The sequence below is a fragment of the Sorex araneus genome, chromosome 4 (assembly GCF_027595985.1).
Source record: "Sorex araneus isolate mSorAra2 chromosome 4, mSorAra2.pri, whole genome shotgun sequence".
In the NCBI taxonomy this organism is placed as follows: domain Eukaryota; kingdom Metazoa; phylum Chordata; class Mammalia; order Eulipotyphla; family Soricidae; genus Sorex; species Sorex araneus.
The window spans coordinates 213108879-213123360 of NC_073305.1; the positions used below are offsets into that span (position 1 = coordinate 213108879).

The 14482-nt window shown below is 60.1% G+C and overlaps 1 protein-coding gene across 2 annotated transcripts in view; it reads right to left on the reverse strand.

The window, feature by feature from the left end:
* The window catches only part of VPS35L (VPS35 endosomal protein sorting factor like), a 57686-nt gene that overhangs the window by 23742 nt on the left and 19462 nt on the right, over window positions 1-14482 (reverse strand). For both annotated transcript variants that reach the window (XM_055134591.1, XM_055134590.1), the window contains exons 11-21: window positions 13967-14014; window positions 12500-12593; window positions 10173-10250; window positions 9365-9487; window positions 7181-7227; window positions 5977-6088; window positions 5552-5668; window positions 2767-2820; window positions 2235-2315; window positions 1691-1753; window positions 1136-1221 (exon numbers count right to left, since the gene is read on the reverse strand). In XM_055134591.1, coding sequence (XP_054990566.1) covers window positions 1136-1221; window positions 1691-1753; window positions 2235-2315; window positions 2767-2820; window positions 5552-5668; window positions 5977-6088; window positions 7181-7227; window positions 9365-9487; window positions 10173-10250; window positions 12500-12593; window positions 13967-14014 — 903 coding nt within the window. The remainder of the gene's footprint in view (window positions 1-1135; window positions 1222-1690; window positions 1754-2234; window positions 2316-2766; window positions 2821-5551; window positions 5669-5976; window positions 6089-7180; window positions 7228-9364; window positions 9488-10172; window positions 10251-12499; window positions 12594-13966; window positions 14015-14482) is intronic.

Consider the following 14482-nt stretch of genomic DNA (forward strand, 5'->3'; position numbering starts at 1 on the left):
CTGCTCCAGCCCCAGGTTTTTTTTTATTTTAAGAACTGAATCAGGGGCAGGAGCGATTGTACAGCGGGTAGGGCGTTTGCCTTGCACGTGGCCGACCCGGGTTCGATCCCCGGCATCCCATAAGGTCCCCCAAGCACTGCCAGGAGTAATTCCTGAGTGCAGAGCCAGGAGTAACACCTGTGCATTGCCAGATGTGACCCAAAAAGAAAAAAAAAAAAAGAACTGAATCACAGTGATAAACACATTACAAAGTTCATGATTGGGCTTCAGTCATATAACGTTCCAATATCTGTCCTTTCACCAGCTGTACTTTTCCCACCACCAATGTCCCCAGTTTCCCTCCTGCCACCGTGACACTTCTCTTCATTCTCTCTCTCTGTTCTTTTGGGCCGTATGGTTTGCATCACAGACCCTGAGAGGTCATCAGGTATATCCCTTTACCTACTTTCCACACTCACTTCCTGCCCGTAACGATCATTTCCAACTATTATTGCCTCGCTGATCCCTTCTCTATCCCTAACTGCCCTTTGTGCCCCCCCGCCCCCCCCCACACACTTGTGGCCAGCTTCCAACATTGACCAGTCCTCCTGGCCCCTGTTTACCCTCGCCTTGGATATGTTTACTTTTATGGGGGGGGGGTCACTCCCAGCCTGGTGCTCAGGGGACCAGGAACTGCCTCCGGCATGCGAAGCTTGGGGTTCAGTTGAGCTCTCTCCGGACCCTCTGATCACAAATCCTCCAAATCCTTTTTTCTTACGAAGAGTGAGAGAGAGAGAGAGAGAGAGAGAGGGAGAGAGAGGAAGAGAGAGAGGGAGAGAGAGAGGGAGAGGGGGAGAGGGAGAGAAAGAAGGAGAGGGAGAGAGAGATTGAGAGAAAGGGAGAGGGAGGGAGAGGGAGAGAGAGAGGGAGGGAGAGGGGGGGGGAGAGAGAGAGAGAGAGAGAGAGAGAGAGAGAGAGAGAGAGTGTGTGTGTGTGGGGGACACACACACACATGGGGAGGTGCGCAGGGAACCCTAAGGGGTGGCTGGGAATCAAACTCCCGGTGATGCTCAGGGGCCCATACGTGATGCCCAGGATCAAACCCGGGTCGACTGAGTCCAAGGCAGTACTTGCCGCTGGGCTCTCTGGCACTTACTTGATGAAGACTTCCATGATGCACTTGCAGACCTCCACCCGCACGCTCTCCTTCTGGAACATGTCCAGAAACGGCAGGAACTTTTCCTAAAGGAAAGAAGAGAAAGTCCTCTGCATGCAATTTACACGCTACGGAAGGAAACGCAACCCAGGGCCCGTCTTTCTGGCAGCTCTGACGCTTTAGCAGCTCAGGTGTGACTGCCCTGCTGTTACCAATACCGTAAACGAGCGTGGCAAAAAGAAACTGATTTTTTTTTTTTTTTGACAAACAGTAAATGCAAGGCACCAATGAAAGCATTACTGCGACATGACGGGACTCTCTGGGGCACGAGCATATTTTCAAGAGGGTTAAGAGGGGTACTTGGGGCTGCAGCGATATAGTACAGTGGGGGAGGTTTGCCTTGCACGCAGCTGACCCAGGTTCGATCCCCGGCCTCCTATAGGGTCTCCCGAGCACCGCCAGGAGTAATTCCTTTCTGCAGAGCCAGGAGTAACCCCTGAGCATCACCAGTTTGGCCCCACACCAAAAGCAGCAAAACGAGAAGGGGTCACTTACCACTGAGAAAAGCACCGCGAAGTCGTGGAAGTGGGCGATCACCTTCTTGATTATCGACTGAAGCTGCAGGACAAAGCGAGCAGCGCCTCAGGGTCAGGAGGCGCCCGTGGGTGGGTTAGGACATGCTGGTCATTTGCGACCGGCGTTGCAGGAAGCGAGGAACGGGGGGTACGTGGCCTCCTCCTGAGTTCCCCCTACCATCATCACTCAAGAGGGAAGTTCCTGGCCTCAACTTCCTCCTCTGTGAAATGGGGAGCAGGGCAGCCCCCCACCCCGTGAGGCTTCGATGGTGGGGGAGTCCTATAAAAAGCCACGGACGGTGCTGGCTGGGCGAGCTCCCCCTTACGTCAGCTGAGGAGACTGAGGGGCCAGGAGCGCTCTCCCCAGAGGGAAGAGACGGACGCAGGTGAGAGGCAGGAAGCGAGCGGAGGGCCCCAGCCCGAGGTGCGTGGCCTACCGCTGCCAGGGGCAGAGAGGAAACCCCAGTGGTCAGCGCGGGGCGGGGCGGGGGAGATACACGGAGAATCACCGTAACCACCGTTACCTGCGGGTAGGAATCTTCGAAGGCCCGGTCGGGGTTCATGTGCTTGATGACGTCAGCCAGGACCGTGTTCACCTCCCGTTTCTGAGCGGGGAATGAAAGAGGCCGGGGTGAGACTCTGCGGGGCAGGACACCCTGGAGCACCCGGGGGTGGCGGGGATCGAAGTCATGGTTAGCTGTGAAGCCGCTACAGCACTTCCAGGACGGACCCACTCGAGGGCCGTGACCCCAAAGGGACTGTGACTTTTTTGTTTTGCTTTGCTTTTTGGATCGCACCCGGCGGTGCTCAGGGGTTCCTCCTGGCTCTGCACTCAGGAATCACTCCTGGCAGTACTCAGGGGACCCTATGGGATGCTGGAGATCGAACCCGCGTGCAAGGCAAACGCCCTACCCGCTGTGCCATTGATCCATCCTAGGACTGTGACTCTTTGAGTTGGCAGAGCCGCCCCCCTGCCACTAAAACACGCTGCAAGGAACGTCCCCCACCCCCCTGCTGTAAGCTGTCCCGGACCCAGTTCCTGCAGAACCGACTCACCGTGAAGTGCCTGCAGGTGTACTCAACCCACACCTCGGCGCAGCTGACATAGTCCTGCAACGAGACGAGACGGCAGCCTGAGAAAAGCCACTTCCGACCTCTCTAAAGGAAACCCCGGGCTCCGTGCGCCCGCTGCCGACGGGCTGGGAAAAGGTGGAAAAAGCACAAAAAGTTGTCGAGAAGAAATTTAGCGTTCACAGGACCGGAGAAAGTGCAGTGGGTAGAGTGCTGGCTTTGCGCGAGGCCAACCCAGGTTCGACCCCCTCGGTACCCCATGCTTCCCCCGAGCCCCGCCAGGAGTGAGCCCTGAGCACCGCTGGGTGTGACCCCCCAAAAAAAACAAAAGCAGAGAGAAAGAAGTGAAGTGTTCAAGCAGGAGAACACAAGTAGAGAGAACGGGGGTGGGGGGGGCGGTTCTAGAGCCGACGGTGATGGACTTGGGCTGGCCGTCTGTCCTGAAAAACGCTCAACCCTCTTCCATCTTCCTCCTCTGACTTGCCCCTTTGGCGGGAAGAGAAGGAAAGGGAAAAGAGGGCGAGGGGAGAGAGGGCCTCACACCAAGAACTCGGGCACGGTCCCAGCCCCCCGGGACGCTAAGGGGCGTGTGTGGAGTGGGGACATCAGTGGCCGGGCCTCGCCTGCCCGAGGGGGGCGTCCCACATTACCACTTTCAAGACACTGCTCTGACGAGCCAATCAGAGCACGGGGGAACAGACACCTGCCCCCCGCTGACCATCCCCACCATATGTGACTCTGCCGCCAAGTTTCTTCATTTAAGGCCGCCCATGCTGTGATAAGGGGGAGGGGGGCAGGAGGAACTTGCCCCCGAGGTGACCCTAATGACCCTAGCAAGCTGCCCCAGAAGATGGAGCCTACGGCATGCCACATCCCCCAGCCTGCTGGCCGCTGGGCCAGGGTCCAGTCCTGGAGGACGGGGTTTGGAGACGGGGCGCTTGTGATGAGGACAGCCATGGTGGATGGGACTCACACCCTGCTGCAAGGGACCCCACCCAGCCCTCGAGGCAGAAGCAACTCGGGGCGCCTGCACCCCAGAAGCCAGTTCTACCGCCCTCTGCTCTCAGAGGCCCCGTGCCAGGGAGGGGGGCCTGGCCACAGGCACGGCCAGCAGCCGCGGGCATTGCCAGCCCAGGCCTGAATCTCAGACGGACAGCCCATGGCCACCGTCGTGGCGTTCCTGTGACCGGCAGAAGCCCAGCCGCTCGCTTCTCCCTGAGGTCAAACTTGACCGACACGGCCAAGGCAGCTGCCTCCTGCCAAGTCACACCCACCCCCCACCCCCAGCTCCCCTTCTTGCAGCCCACATCTGGGCAGAAAGAGCTTTCAGCTGTGTCCGCGGACAGGCTGGAAGCTGCGATTCCCTCCCACTGCTTACCCGCCCATTTCCACCGGGGACGCTCCGACAGGTGGCACTGTGAAACCCAAGTACTGAAAGCGGCCGCAGGTGGGACATGCTTTGCCAAGTTACAGGTGTTTTAAAGTGTTAAATACGGGCCAGAGAGGTAGTACAGGGGTGAAGGCACTGGCCTTGCGCACAGCCAACTCCCGTTAGGGACGTGGCGGGTGTGATCCTGAGGACACAGGCGTAAACCCTGAGTAACGCCGGGTGTGGCCCCCAAACCCTCTGCCTAAAGCAGTAATAATTTTATTTTATTTTGCTTTTTTTGGTCACACCCGGCGATGCACAGGGGTTACTCCTGGCTCTGCACTCAGGAATTACTTCTGGCGGTGCTCAGGGGACCCTATGGGATGCTGGGAATTGAACCCGGGTCGGCCGCGTGCAAGGCAGACGCCCTCCCCGCTGTGCTCCTGCTCCAGCCCCTAAAGCAGTAATAATTTTAAAAGCGTCAAATGTTTGTGACATTTTAGTTTATATATATGTATATATAATATTTTTGCTTTGGGACCACACCCAGCGATGCTCAGGGCTTACTCCTGGCCCTGTGCTCAGGAATTAGTCCTGGTGGTGCTCGGGGGGCCCTATGGGGTAGCAGGGATCGAACCCGGGTTGGCCCATGTGCAAGGCCGGCGCCCGCCCTGCTGTACTGTCACTCCAGCACTGCTTTCCGTTACATCTTAAGGTCTCAAGAAAGAGGCACTGTTATGACACAAAATTTAAGAAATACGTCTTTTGTGTTACCTTAAAGGGAAATAAATAATACAGTTTCAGGGCCAGGGAGGCGGCTCACTGAGCTAGAAGCAGTCAGATACAGGAGCCCAGAGTTTGATCCCGAATACCACATGGTCCCCCTGAGTGACCCCTGCCCGCCCCCCCCACCCCCACAAGCACTGAACCAAAGTATGACCCCCCAAAAAAACAAAAGAAAAGAAAAAGCACCCCAAACAGAAACAACAAAACAATTAGATAAGACAATTTTTGTTGTTTGGCGGCCATACCAGGCGATGCTCAGAGGGTGCTCCTGGCTCTGCACGTGGGAATGACATCAAAATTATTCCTACCGGTGCTTGTAGGAGCATACAGGGTGCCGGGGGACAGACTCGGGTCAGCCACGGGCACGGCAAGCTCCTACCCACTGGGCTCTCTCTGGCCTGAAGTGGGTCAAGCAGATCCCTTTGGCGCTAGAGATGGTCCAGGGGTTAAAGCGCCTGCCTCGCGTGGGGCCGACCCCAGCTCAATACCCCAGGGGCGTCTGGAGTGGCCCCCAAATAGACACCCCACCCCCGCCTCTGCCGACTGCCCTCTGAGAGGTGACCAGCTGGAATAGCGTTGTTCCCAAGGCAGGGCCCAGAGCACGCGGCCACCCACCTGCGGATTCTTCAGCTTCGTGATGACTTTCCAGGCCTCGTTGAGAATCTGGAGGCGGTCGCCCTCGGGGGGGTCAGCCAAGGCCAAGTTCAGCCCCAGGGAGCGGAAGAGCAGGTGCTGAAGGGAAAGAGCAAACCGTGACCGGGGTGGGGGCTCCAGGGAGGGCCGGGGGGCGCGCGTGCAGAGCTGGCGCTTCTCCACCAGGCCGAGACGCTGAGAGCTGGCGCTGGGGACGCCGCGGGACAGGGCCTGCTGCAAATGTGGAGGCAGGAAGTCCTGGCCGGGGGTGCGGCCCGAGTCTCTCCTGCAGACTGCAGCCGTGGCGGCCAGGTCACACTGGGTGACAATCCCCAACCCTCACACAGCACCCCGCGCCGGGCTCTTCCTCCAGAGCTCTCGGCCCGCGTGCTGGGCCCGGAGCCTACCTTGGGGAAACCGGACTCGTCACACTCCTTGATCATGCCGATGAAACCCATGGAGCGGGCGGCGATGAACTCGGCGCGGAAAGCGGACATCACGGAGTTCAGCAGCAGGGCGCTGGAGGACAGGCACCCGCGTCAGCGGGGAGCCCAGTGAGCGGCGCTGCCATCTCGGGGGTGGGGGGCAGGTGGGGGGGCGGTGCTGGCAGCTAGGGTGCCCGGCAGTGCGGCGGGAAAGGTCACGCTACATGGGGACTTGTGCGTGATACCCAGAATCTGATCAATGTTGAAATGATCCAATGAATGACGGGATGAGAGGATGGACGGACGGATGGATGCATTAGTGAATAGACGGACAGACAGACAGACGGGGTATCAGTGGACAGAGGGGAAGATGATGGATTAATGGATGGATGATGGATGCATTAGAGGACAGATGGACAAATGGATGATGATGGGTAAGGCTATCAGTGGGCTGAGGCAATAATGGATGAATGTATGGACAGATGGACGAATGGGTGGGCAGACAGATGGACAAATGGATGAACCGATGTATGAGTAGATGATGAATGGATGGGTTTGTCAGTAGACAGGTGAGAGGATGGATGGACAGACGGACGGATAAATGGTGGACAGATGATGAATGAACAGATGGACAGATACATGGATGGACAGACGGATGGATGGCTAACTAACGGCTGGGCAGGTGCATGGGTCCGTGGATGGAGACTCTAGCTGGGCGATGGACTGGCGGATAAGCAAACACACCCACTTAAACAAAAGCAGCGAAACCTTCCGGGGGCTGGTACAGTGCTAGAGCTGAACAGAACAGCACGGAGGGAGGTGGCTCGAGACACGCAGCCATCTCCCCCACGCAAAGCACGGCGGTGGTCACGAGAACCCGGTGACCAAAACCCGCTTCCTCCGTGCTGAGAGGCCAGCATCTGCCTGGGCCAGGCTCAAGTGCAGCTAACCCACCATGCCGAGAACCCGAGGGAGGGGGCCATCACTCTACCCACTGCCCAGAAGAGCAGACGGAGGCAGCGAGGGGTCAGGGAAGTGACCCAAAGCCACCAACTCCAGGAAGAGTCACAAGTGGCCACCTGGGCTGCCTCGCCACGGGGCCTCACGTCCCCTTAAGCACATTACGTTCCTGAGAGGCAGCTGTCTCTGTCTCCATGCCCTGCGTCCCCGATTCCGGGATACTCACTGATTTCCTAGCTTCTTACATCTCTCCATCATTTCAGTTAACAGGGTCTAACAAACAGGGGAAAAAAAATAACATGAGTAGTTACCAAGACCACCAGGTTCAAGGGCTGGAGTGACAGCACAGCGGGGAGGGCGTTTGCCTCGAGCCAGGTATGTGGCCTCCCTCCCCCCAAGACCCCCCAAAACAAAGAAAAAAGCTGCTGACAGCAGAGAGGCCTGTCAAGGAGCGTCCTTCCTTCCTCTCTCCCCAGCGCCCTCGCCCTGCAGCCCAATGAAGAGGGGGGGCTTTCTCCGGGGGTAGAATGTGCCGGGAGGTTTGCAGGCAGAGGTTTGATATTTTTTTTTTTTGCTTTTAGGGTCACACCCGGCAATGCACAGGGATTACTCCTGGCTCTGCACTCAGGAATTACTCCTGGCAGTGCTCAGGGGACCCAATGGGATGCTGGGAATCGAACCCGGGCTGGCCGCATGCAAGGCAAACACCCTACCCGCTGTGCTATTGCTCCAGCCCCTAGGTTTGATTTTTTACTTGCTGTGACTATACTTCCGTGAAATCAGAGGAGAGAATTTTCTACCACCACCCATAGAAAAGTCCTTTTCAGTTCGCCGTCCCAGCGTCAGGTGTGACAGCACGGGGTTCAATCAGGGTCTACAGCTGATTTGTGGCTCCCCGCCCCGCCCCCCTGCCTGTCCTGTGCGTGGCTGGGCACCCCAGAGCCTGCACTCCCACCGACTCCGCCTTTCCAGAACCAAACGGAGTGTGGCGAGCGCCACCTCGAGGTACCCCGGGACTCTCGGGCGACCTCCTTTCTCGTCTTGGGGCGCCACGACGGTTTCCTCGAGTTTTACGCCCTGGGGAAAAGCGCTAGTCCCCACTGCTGCCACCCGGGAGATGACGGAGGCTTAAAATAAAAGGAGCGATGTCACATGACCCGGGCCCTCGGTTTTTAACCCCGTCTCTCTCGTTAAAAGGAGAGAGAAAATTAAAAAAAGCTCCCATTTTCACACGCGCCGGCCCCTGCTGGGAGCTGTCTCACACGAATAGCACAGCGGCCTGGGCTGGGGCCATGAGGGGCAGTGGAGGCCGCACCAGATTCTCCCCCCACCCCCCGGGACCTTCCAGGCCTGCCGGCCCCGACCCAGCATCCTTAACGGTGACGCACTGAGGGGCTGCAAAAGGCACCTCCACTGGGGCTGGAGCCCAGCTGGGAGGGCGTCTGTCTCGCATGCAGCTGACCCGGGTTTGATTCCCGACACCCCACGTGGTCCCCCACGCACGGCCAGGAGTCATTCCTTTTTTTTTTTTTTTGCTTTTTGGGTCACACCTAGCAATGCACAGGGGTTACTCCTGGCTCTGCACTCAGGAATCACTCCTGGCGGTGCTCAGGGGACCATATGGGATGCTGGGAATCGAACCCGGGTCGGTCGAGTGCAAGGCAAACACCCTACCTGCTGTACTATTGCTCCAGCCCCAGGAGTCATTCCTGAGGGCAGAACCAGGAGTAAGCCCTGAGCATCGCTGGGGGTGGCCCCAAAACAGAAAAAAAAAAAACAAACAACAAATCCTAAGATGACCTTATTTTTTTCTCCCTGGACTTTAGGGTTTGGAGAAACTGAAATACAGGCAAGGGCTGACCGGCCAGTGCCGGCACACAGGCGAGCCCGGGGTAAAGCCCAGCACCCCACAGGCCCCCTGAGCCCCGCCGGGCGTGATCCCGGAGCACAGAGCCGGGAGTGAGACCCGAGCAGCACCGGGTGCAGCCCCCACGGTTCCCAACCCAAGGGCGGGAGAGGAGACGGCGTCCGGGCTCTCAGGCCTTTCTGGGGCGCTGGACACCGGGCGGGGTAGGAGGCCAGGAAGCCACGGGCCCTGCGGTCAGAAGCAACTCAGCTTGGGCCCCCGATGCCAAACTGTATGGCCCTGAGCCCCGAAGGCCCCCAGGCTGTGTTCAGCAGGACGCTCTCGGGGGGTGGGGGACCAGGGAGCAGCCCCCACTGCGTTCTAAGGGCTGGCGAGCTCCTCCGCTGCCTCCACGGTCACAGGACACGTGGGGGCAGAGGGACACAACAGCGGTAAAGATCCTGCAAGGCGGTGTGCTGGGGTACGGAAAGGGGGTTGGGGGGGGTTGGGGGTGGTGGTGGTGGTGGCCGTGGCGCCCCCCCTCCCCCACCGCCGGGCAGTCACCTCCGGGGCGTGGTAGGAGATGCACTGGAAGATCCAGTCCATGGCGGGCGAGTACAAGGGCAGGTAGGACGGCAGTTCCACGCCCTGGAGCGCCAGCTGGTTCTGGACCGTGTCCCCGTGGATCTACGGGAGAGCAGAGGGACGTCAGGACGAAGCGCCAGAGAGCCCGGGGCTGGCCGCCAGAGAAGCAAACAGCCCGCTTGGGGCGGGGGGGGGGGGGAGGTGGATTTCTTTTTTTTTTTTAAATGCAGGAGTACTGCTACTTACTCAGCCGCTGATTAACCTGACTGAATTGGGCATGAACTCCACATTACTTTTTTTAAAATTCAGAATGTTAATTTCATTTTTTTTTTTGTTAATCACCGTGAGATCCGGTCACAAAGCTTTCCTGCTTGAGTTTCCGTCATACGAGGAGCGATCACCCAACCCTCCCCCAGTGCACATCTCCCACCACCAAGGCCCCCAGCACCCCCCCATCCCGCCCATCCCCCTGTCCCTATGCAGGCAGACAATCTCCTGGGGGCGGGGAATCTCATCCCAAGCCAGCCCCCTCCCCCCCCACCGTGGAGGTGGGTGCCCGCGCAGAGCAGGGTGGCAGCAGCTGCTGTGAAGCCGACACGGGCCACGGGCCTGTGAGTGCTCGTGTGAACGCCCCTTCCCAGCAGGCGCGGGCAATCAACACATTTTTAATTGGCAGGGCCCTCGGCTCCTTATTCCCGTTATTTCCGAGAGTGCCCGGGGAGGGGGGGTGATGGTGACGGGGGCGGGGCGAGACCCCGGGGCTGTGAGACGGAGGCGGCTCCCTTACCTGCTTGAAGGTGAGGAGGAAGTCAAAGAAGTTCTTGTTGAGGCTTTCCTTGAGCTGAGGCGCCACCTCCATGCCCACCTGCGGCCGAGCAGAACCGTTACCCCGCGCAGGAACCAAGACAAGCAAGAAACAGCGGCTGCCCCGGCCGTGCAGAGCTGATGCCGCGCAGGTGTGAGGCCCTACAGCCCAGCACCTCTCACGCCAAGATAAATCTCAGCTGCAAATACCACGTGTGGTAGGGTGTCAGTCCTGATACCTGGATTGGACTCGCAGATGGCCTGAGGAATAGAGAAATCCAGAAAGTTCCTTCCCCGCTCTCTGGCTCATGTTTTCTTCTCCACGAGCCTCCCTTGCTTTATCCAGAACCAACCACCCCACTTTTTTTTGGGGGGGAGGGGGGTCACACCCAGGGATGCTCAGGGGTTACTCCTGGTTCTGCACTCAGGAATAAATTCCTGGCAGTGCTCAGGGGACCATATGGGACGCTGGGAATTGAACCCGGGTCAGCTGTGTGCGAGGCAAAAGCCCTACCCACTGTGCTATCACTCCAGCCTCACCCCATTTATTTTTTTTTTACCCCACTTATTTTTAACGGGGGGGGGGGTGTTGAGGGGGGACACGATGACAGTGTTCATCTTTGCAACTTCCCAAAGGTAACGGCTGCAGGGCCCGAGTGAGAGGGCAGCGGGGAGGGCGTTTGCCTGGCACACGCCTGACCCGGGTGCGATCCTGAGTCCCCTGAGTACTACCAGAGCCAGGAGTCGGCCCTGAGCACCGCTGAGTGTGACCCCCAAACCAACCAACCAAAGGCATCTCTCGGACACACCCCCAGGGCTAGCCTTGTCAAAGGCAACAGAGAGAGGCCGGGGTCTGGGGAGGGAGCGGGCACTCTGCTCTGCCGTGTCCAAGTGCCCGGGACGTCATGGGCGGGGAAACTGAGGCAGCAGGCACACATCTTAATTTTTTAGCGTGCCGGGAATGATGCCCAGGACCTCACACCTGAAGCTGAGCCGTCCCCACCTGCCCCCTCCTGCCCCCGAGACCCAGCGAGTTCCCGGGTGTGAGCGAGCTTATTTCAGCCCGTGGGAGTAGCGGAAAAGCAGACGCAGACACTGGCGGGAAGGGATGCTCCTCACTCACCGAGAAGGCGGCCGAGGCCAGCGCTGCGCTGGGCTGGGGGGTTCTGAGTTAGGAGGCGGCGCGTGTGTTTACAGTACAGCACCAGAATGTTCCTGGAACTGAGCAACTGCCACCCACCCCCTTGCCAAATTGCCGCTTTAGCACGAAAACAACTTGGTCGGGCGGGCGGGGAAGCTGCTTTTCTCTGAGACCCGGTTTCTACCAGGGGGGAAAGATTCCCACCTAACACCCCCTTCCTGCACCCGGAGGCCGGGCCGAGGACCAGGATGCTTCTGAGAGTCTTCCAGAAGGATCCTGGGGGGAGGGGGGAGGGCAGTGCTGAGGGCTGCCGGGGGATGTGTGCAAGGCCAAGAGCGGCAGAGGCGAAAGGTAACGCTGACGACCCACGTCGGAGCTGGGCCCACCGTCTTTCCCTGCGCTCAGACGGGGACACGGCACTGACGCCTCTAGGCGACAGCCAGGACAGGCCTGGTGGCCAAGGACTGGAGCGGTGGGGCCGGGGCGGGCCGCGGCTTCTCCGTGAGGCTACCACCCGCCTTTCTCATGCCGCACTGTGGGCCACCCCGTGTCCTGCCCGCGAGCTGTGTGTGTGTCCCCGTCCGGCCAAACGGGCAGCTCGGAAATGTGTGCAGGCCGGCAGCGCTGGCACGAGCTGTGTCCTCAGCCATCACGCCCCCGACCCCACCTTTCTTGGTCCCTGAGCCCCAGGGGTGGGAACCGGGGTGCCAGTCTGGCAGGCAGGCACCGCCCACGGGATGGTGGCACTTGGGCAATCGACAGGCGCGTGCCCACCGGTGTCCCCTGTGAACCCAAGACGGGGCAGAAGCCGGGAGAGATGCCAAGCGTCTGGACCAAGCGAGTCACAGAGCGGAAGGTGCCCGGAGGACGGGGCAGGGGTGGGAGGGCTGAAACCCGACTGCCCTGGCCTCTCCCCACTCGCCGGGCCCAGCAACTGGCCCTTTCGGCTGCAGAGTGGCACAAACGGGTGGTCTCAAACTCTGGTACGTGTGAGGGCTGAGGGGACGTTTAATCCCAGCGTGCGCGCGCGCTCGCGAGTGCGCACACACACACACACACACACACACACACACACACACAGAGCACACTTCACAGCCTATCTGCTCCTCACTTCTCACCCCCCAGGGCTCTGCTCCTTCTTCCTCGCCCCCGCCCCGCGTCCCACCTACCCGGCACAGGTAGGCCCTGGCGTACACCGACACCAGCGGGTCTCCGATCCCTCGAATCATGCACGTCAGCCGGGGCAGACACTCTGAGATCCCCCTGCGGACACGAGAGCGCAGTGTCACACCCCCACTCCCAGGAGACAGTCCCGCCAGGCTCCTCCTCGCTCGCTCTCCGCCACCGCATCACCGCCCTGGTCCCGTGCAGGCCCCTGACCTCCCACCCGCCTGCCGCCCCCAGTTCCCTTCCCTCGGCCAGTCCAGCCTCGTCTATGACCTTCGTTTCTTGTGCCACACCCGGCAGTGCTCAGGGATCACTCCGGGCAGTGCTCTGGGGGACCGTATGGGGTCCTGGGGGATCGAACCCGGGTGGGCCGCGTGCCAGGCAAAGGCTGTCCCCGCTGTCCTATAGCTCCGGCCCCCTTGACTATGGTCCTCTGGCCTGGGCATTCTGTGCCCGCCTTTTTGATTTGTTTTTCGGGTCACATCCAGCAATGCTCAAGGGTTCCTCCTGACTCGACACTCAGGAATGACCCCTGGTGGTGCTCGGGGGACCCTATGGGATGCCGGAGATCGAAACCAGGTTGGCCATGTGCAAGGAAAATGCCCGCCCCGCTGCGCTCTCTCTCCAGCCCCCCGTGGAGCGTCTGCCTCTTGTCTTGTCTGTCCCCAGAGCCTGGTGTCCCACCAGCTGGCCAGGGCGGATCCCTCCTCACAGAAGCAGCGCTGACTTGTTCCCTCTGCAGTGAGGGACGACCCAGCTGCCCAAAGCGTTACTCTCCCCCTCGACTGAGGCCAGGGAGCCATTTTTTCAGCACCAAGCGAGCCCCAAAGGACCCCAGGGCCTCCTGCGATGCACATCTGAGGTTCCAGCCCAGTGCATCGGCCCCGAGGCGCCAACCCCCATCCGGGGGCGTGTTCTGAGATGCTATCACTCTGGCCTCTGCCGAAAACAAGCAGATTGGGTTTCCCCAAGCCCCGGGAACCACTCGCGAGAGGCCGAGGTAGCTGGCTCGGGAGCCCGGGCTGTGTCCTCGGACACCTCCTACCCGGCCCGCCTCGGGATGTGGCTGGTCTGCCCAGGCCGCCTCTGCAGAGGGGGGTGGGGGAAGCATTTGGCGCTGCCCAGCTGAGCACGGCAGTGCCCGGGCTCCCCCCGGGCCCCCCCCAGCCCGCCTCCCGGGCTCCTCCGTGGAGCGGGGCTGAGAGTATGACATCTGCCGCGCTCCGTTTCCATCGGGAGAGAACGGAAAGCGCCGGCCAGGAGCCTGGCAGTCGAGCTCTGCTCGCCCCCCAGTGCTCTCTGGATGGCTGACAGTGGGCACTGCCAGGCTACTGGTGGGGACAGGGTAAGGGGTAGGAGTTGCAAGGGACGTGGCTCCATACACATGTGCCCGCAGGCCTGCGTGTGTGTGTGTGCGCGCCCCGCTCAGGGGAATGTTAGGGTTCTAGAAAGTTACAGGAGAACCTCACGTTTTGGAGAGGAACTTGTTACACTTGAGGATGGACGCCTCCACGTAGCTGGGCGGATTCTGTTAAGGACAACCAACGCCTTCCTGGAACCCGGTCCCCACGGGGCGAGCCTCGGCCAGGAACACGTCCGGAGGGGGGCTGCGGGGGAGGGTCTCGCAGCACGCCGGAGGATGAGGACGGCCGTGAGGAAGGGCTGCTCGGAAGTGGGCTTTCAGGGCCGGAGCGACGGGACAGCAGGGAGGGCGTCTGCCTTGCTCACGGCTGACCCGGGTTCAATCCCCTGAGCAGCGCCAGGAGAGATTCCTCAGTGCAGAGCCAGGAGTCTGCCCTGAGCATCGCTGAGTATGACCCCCCCAAACAAACAAGAATTGAAAAAACAGGGGCTGGAGCGATAGCACAGTGGGTAGGGCATTTGCCTTGCACACAGCCGACCTGGGTTCGATTCCCAGCATCCCATAGGGTCCCCTGAGCACCACTAGGAATAATCCCCCCGTGCACTGCCGGGTGTGACACAAA